Source organism: Sitophilus oryzae, unplaced genomic scaffold (genome assembly GCF_002938485.1).
Source record: "Sitophilus oryzae breed Bouriz unplaced genomic scaffold, Soryzae_2.0 scaffold_1620_pilon_pilon, whole genome shotgun sequence".
Classification (NCBI taxonomy): domain Eukaryota; kingdom Metazoa; phylum Arthropoda; class Insecta; order Coleoptera; family Curculionidae; genus Sitophilus; species Sitophilus oryzae.
The window spans coordinates 1,448,147-1,454,052 of record NW_022146304.1 but is presented as its reverse complement, the minus strand read 5'-3'; the positions used below and the strand labels follow the sequence as shown (position 1 = coordinate 1,454,052).

Sequence of the window (5,906 nt, the reverse complement as noted above, 5' to 3'; positions counted from 1 at the left end):
TCACAAGATATCAGTAGGTCCTTGACTGTATATTCTATAATTTTTATGGATTTATAAAATAATTATAACTTTATAACTGCTGTTGAATTACTGATTTTAAACTGCTTTTGCTCACAAATGTACGTTACGTTACGTCTCAGTTTCTGTCGTGTTCTATTAATGCTGGCTCATTGTCGCCGAGTTATTGAAATGGTTCTTTTCCATTTAGCTCATTTTATTTTAGTAAATTATTAGTAAGAATATTTAGAATTATTAATATATTTCAATATTAAGAGTTAATCATTTTTAATAAATGTTAATCATCTTCGTAATTTTCTTTTCTTCGGATGCTGCAGTTTTACGATGGAATAGGTGTCTTGAATTTCAAAAACACACTTTTCTGTAAAAGGTCAATCACTTTCCAGTAGCATATTAATTGATGGAAATGAAAAATTAAAATGCTCGACGCAAACAATTTCGGCTATCCTACCGACTGCGCCACTCAACTATTTTCTATTAATAATTGAACAAACAGTTTTCAAAAAATTAGTTATTACATAATTAAATTTAGCAATACAAAATAGATGTTAACTGCTCGAACGCATAGCTCTGACTAATGATTAAAAATAGTAACAGTGTATTTCCCCTGTTATATTTATCATCATGGAGAAAATGTCAACAGATTAAAAACATAAGTAAAACATGGACATCGTTATGGAAATGAAAAAAGTAAAAGTGTTATGATATTGTGGTATTTTGTTTTACTTTTACATTATTTTGATGGAAGTGGAAGTAGAAAATGACACCAATCACTAGCAATTCGTATAAACGGAGGCAGGAAAATGCATTAGCGATTACCCTTTTTTAACTTAGAATATAAAAATACAGGGTATTATATCTAAACAAATACCAATACATAAAGAATATCCAAATTTTAATGCTTTAATGATGAATAATTATAGGTAATTATTAAATTAAATGTACTATTAAATATATATATATATATATATATATATATATAAAATATATATATATATATATATATATATCTATATATATATATATATATATATATAATATATATATATATATATATATATATATATATATATATATATATATATATATATATATATATCATATATATATATATATATATATATATAGATTTAATAGTACATTTATTTTTCTGACATTATTATGGTATTTCTTCAGTCCTAATGAATTTCTATTATAAACAATACGTTTACCCTAAAGAACTGACACAAAAATGATCGCAACGACAAATAAAAAATTAATATGAATTATTTTATACGAACTCATTTTATAGTTATTTATTATTTATAATTTCTGCCGATTCGTTTTAAAAAATAGTTTGTTTACGTCTGACATTATGGGCCACTCCGCATAATGGTTATATTTTTAGCGTTTATCGTTCTAGAATTGACGTAGTAGTCTTTGGCATAGTTGTTGTGATCACTAATGTCTGTTTATTCTTGACATCAATTTTTACATCAATCAACCGCCCGCGCCGCCACCTTATTTTTGTCGCTATCTTCGCTCTCGCTTGAAATCACTATCTTTAAATTCAGATATACGTTTCTGCAACACAAGTAACACAAGTAAAAGGTGACAATTTATATTCCCTTCACTTAGTGCAAAAAAGTTTGTCAGTACATTCTAATATATTTTTGTAGAAGTACTCAAAATTTTTTGAAAGAAATATTGTACTTTTGTTATACTATGCATTTTCTATAAAAATAAAGTTTTATTTGTTAAATTAAAATAATTCACTAGATACTTTAATAAAAATTTATATTTATAAAGGTGAAAAATGATTAACATTAAAATAAATAAGGTTTGAGCTTAATATTAAGGTTGATATGAATGAAGTTAACAAAGTTTATTTTCATTGCCGTAAAAGTTTGACTGTTCCCGTGAATTATTTCATAAGGCATTCCACTTCCGTGAAAATACTAGATTGTTAGTTGAAGTAGCTTAAATATTTTAGCCAGCAATTAGAAGGCTATTTCAGGGACTCTAAAATTGATATAGAAGGCAAATCGATTTATTTTGCTTCAATAATAACGTACCCTTCTGTAGTTTCCCCTTGACTTAAGGAAACAAATAAACCATCGACGAAATAAAATGTTCAGTGGACTGTATACTTTCGGTTTACTAGTTCTTGAAATTACAAACTTCGTCCGCATAAAATTCGATTTTATTAACACAAAATGTCCAGTGGTGTCCATGTGATCCAGTGGCAATATTTGAAAGTACCTATTACATGTATCTAGTGTTATTGATAGGCTATGTATAAAGATAGTCGTTTGACAGAGTTGAACAGAACCGATGTATGGAGACGGCGCAGTTGCCACGTATAGCACAAATAATTAGAGACGGCGCAGTTGCCACGTATAGCGCAAATAATTATTCACATTGCCCCCCGCCTTGAAAGTCTAGAGCATCTTTCAACACTTAACTATTACTAGAGCCAATACACTTAGGTAAGGGACAAATTTTAGCAAATGAACGCCTGATAGTGCCTTGCTTTGTTCTGATGGTGGCGACACGAGCGACTCCGTCCTTTCCTGGATGGGTCTCCACTATTCGTCCAAGCAACCATTGGAGGGGAGGCAGGTGGTCCTCCTTGACTAACACCAAATCGTTGGCCTCAAGTAAGCCGTGTTGCGTTGTCCACTTCTGCCTTTTCTGCAATTCGGATATGTATTCCAACGACCATCTGGTCCAAAAATGTCCTTTCATTTGCTGAATTCGTTGAAAGTGGGATAAGCGATTGGTTGGTACTGCCGTGTAATCTCTATCTGGTACGGATTCCATAGGTCGGCCAATCAAAAAGTGGGGGGAGTTAAAGGTGTCAAATCAGAGGATCACAAGATAAAGGACTCATGGGACGCGAGTTGAGGACAGCCTCAATTTCTATCAATAGCGTACTCAGATCCTCGAAAGTTAATAATGCGTTTCCCGCAACACGTTTCAAATGATATTTGACCGTTCGCACCCGATTCCACAACCCACCAAAGTGTGGAGAACTAGCCGGAATGAATGACCATGAGATGCCTTTATTCTCGATAGCTTCGACAATTGAATTTGCATTATTCTGTAAAAAATTCGCTAATTTAGATAACTCATTATAAGCTCCTTGGAAATTTGTACCGTTGTCTGAGTACATTTGTGCAGGTTTTCCCCGCCGACCTACAAAGCGTTTCAAAGTAGCTAGAAAGGCTTCTGTGGTTAAAGCGCTTACCAACTCTAAATGCAGAGCCCTTGTGGCAAAGCATACAAACACCGCAATATAAGCCTTTGAAGTGCGACAGCCGCGTCCCTGTCTATCCTTGATTAGGAAGGGACCAGCGTAGTCTACGCCAGTTACGTAAAATGGAGGAGATGGTGTGACCCGCCGCTTTGGTAAATCACCCATCACCGGGCTAATTTCTTTGGGACAATTTCGAAAACAAATTACGCATTGATGGAAAACTTTACGAGCTAAACTACGTCCTGCTATGGGCCAATAATTTTCCCGAATAACAGCTAATAAGAGCTGTGGGCCAGCATGCAGTAGCCGTTTGTGTTCACGAGCGAATAAAAGCCTAGTAAAAACATGTTTTGAACACAACACAATAGGATGTTTTTTCTCATATACGTAATCTGAGTTGTTTAAACGTCCGCCGACACGAATTAAACCGTTTTCATCTAAAAATGGATGAAGCTTTATTAATTTACTTTTATTACTAACTTGCCCTTGCTTGGACAATGTTACAAGATCTTCGGAAAATGATTGACGTTGTGACAACCTAGCTAATACTAAGGACGCATGACTTATTTCATCACAACTTAAAGAACTCGATAACCTTTCATCCTCTTTTCTACGACAATTATTTATAAAACGAATACAGTAGGCAATCACTCGTTCCAATCGAGTTAAATTGGAAAACCTAGACAAATCTATAAACTCAGAGTCTAACGTAGATGTATTTGCAACAACGACCCTTTTTAATTCAGGCAACTCGTTAGATCTGGACACTACAAGAGGCTCAGGCCAGCTTTCTATGGATTCTCGAAGCCAATCTGGTCCTGACCAATACATTTCGAACTCTAACAACTCCTGAGGCTTCATGCCACGTGACACACAATCAGCTGGATTGTCCTGGGTTCGCACATGCCTCCAATTTTCAATATTTGTGAGCTCTTGGATCGAATTAACTCTATTGGCGACGAAAACTTGCAACAAATGCGGAGAGGTGTTTATCCAGCCCAAAACTATCGTCGAGTCGGTCCAAAATGTGATGCTATTAAACTCAATTTCCATGGATTGCCGAACCTTTTCACAGAGACGTGCAGCTAACACAGCTGCCATAAGCTCGAGACGCGGGACTGTCTGTATTTTTAAGGGAGCAACCTTTGATTTAGCGCACAAAAGCTTGACAAAAATATTACCATGATTATCGATCGTTCGAATATAAACACAGCTTCCCAAAGCATAAGACGACGCGTCCGAAAATACATGCAGCTCTACAAGCTTTGCATTCTTACAAATGACTTTCCTATCAATTTTCAAATTGTTCAAAAATCTTAAATCATTACGAATCTGTAAGTATCTTGTATATAATTGCTGGGAAAGGGCATCGTCCCAATCTAACTTTTCCAACCAAAGATCACGAAGAAAAATCTTTACCAAGATTACGCAACAACTAAGGAGACCAAGAGGGTCGAAAATTTGAGAGATTTCTGACAATACGATTCTTTTGGTGACCTTGGAACTTGACTGATTTCCAATCGAAAAGAAAAAATGATCTCCTTCGCCGTTCCAACGCATACCTAATGTTTTGTTGTTCTCCATGCAACCAATATCAACTACTCCATTGTTATCTGCAGATTCGATTTCCTTGAGTATAGAGGGTTCGTTTGACACCCACTTGCGAAGAAGAAAACCACCACCTTTTAGAACTTTACAAAGTTCGTTAGCTAAACTCAGGGTATCTTCAATAGTATCCCCACCAGTTAGCACATCATCGACATAAAAATGATTCTTTATTGTATTGGCAACTAACGGAGAAACTTCTTGAAATTCGATTCCTAATTGGTACAAGCACCTAATGGCGAGAAAAGCCGCCGATGAAGTCCCATATGTAACAGTGTTCAACTCGTACACCTCGATATCTCCGTCTGGACTGTCACGCCACAGGATTCGTAACAGGCACCGCTGACTAGGATCGATCCACACCATACGATACATTTTCTCAATATCAGCAGCCAAAACGTACTGAAATTTACGAAAACGCAACAAAATAGAGATAAGCTCACACTGAATGGTTGGGCCAACCATCAAAAGATCATTTAGCGAGCAACCACTGGTGGTTTTGGCACTGGCATTAAAAACAGTTCGAAGTTTGGTAGTAGACGAGGACAACTTCAGGACACCATAGTGAGGAAGGTAAAACGAAAACTGAGATGCACTAGGATCGGACACTTTTGTCATATGTCCTAGGCGTCGATACTCATTGACAAAATCACGATACTCATGATCGCGCTCGAATTTTCGTTCCAAGGATAGAAATTGCTTTTTGGCCGCATTATACGATTCGCCGAGCTGGCTTAGGCTGCCCTTGAGAGGCATTGAAACAACGAAACTTCCATTGGCCGCTCGAGAAAACGATCGACGAAATGTTTCTCACAGGCAATTTCCTCGACAGATTGTGGTTTTCTAACCACGCCTTCCTCTATTTCCCAAAACCGCGATAACTGCCTATCTATTTGCTCAGTTTTAACAAAATTGCAAACTGTTGTACCCTCCAAGTTATTTAGCCGAGCCACCTTTCCTGACACTATCCATCCGAGTTTGCTTTTCTGCAAAAATGGTCCATTGGGCCCTAGTTTGATCTGGCCTACACATAACAAATCCCAGA

General features: G+C 36.2%; 1 protein-coding gene across 1 annotated transcript; it reads right to left on the bottom strand.

Annotated features, from left to right (window-relative positions):
- Positions 1–2,857: 2,857 nt before the first annotated feature.
- On the bottom strand, positions 2,858–5,617 carry LOC115880177. The gene has a single exon (XM_030897314.1). The coding sequence runs from the start codon at positions 5,615–5,617 to the stop codon at positions 2,858–2,860; it is 2,760 nt and encodes a 919-aa protein (XP_030753174.1).
- Between the last annotated feature and the right edge of the window lie 289 nt (positions 5,618–5,906).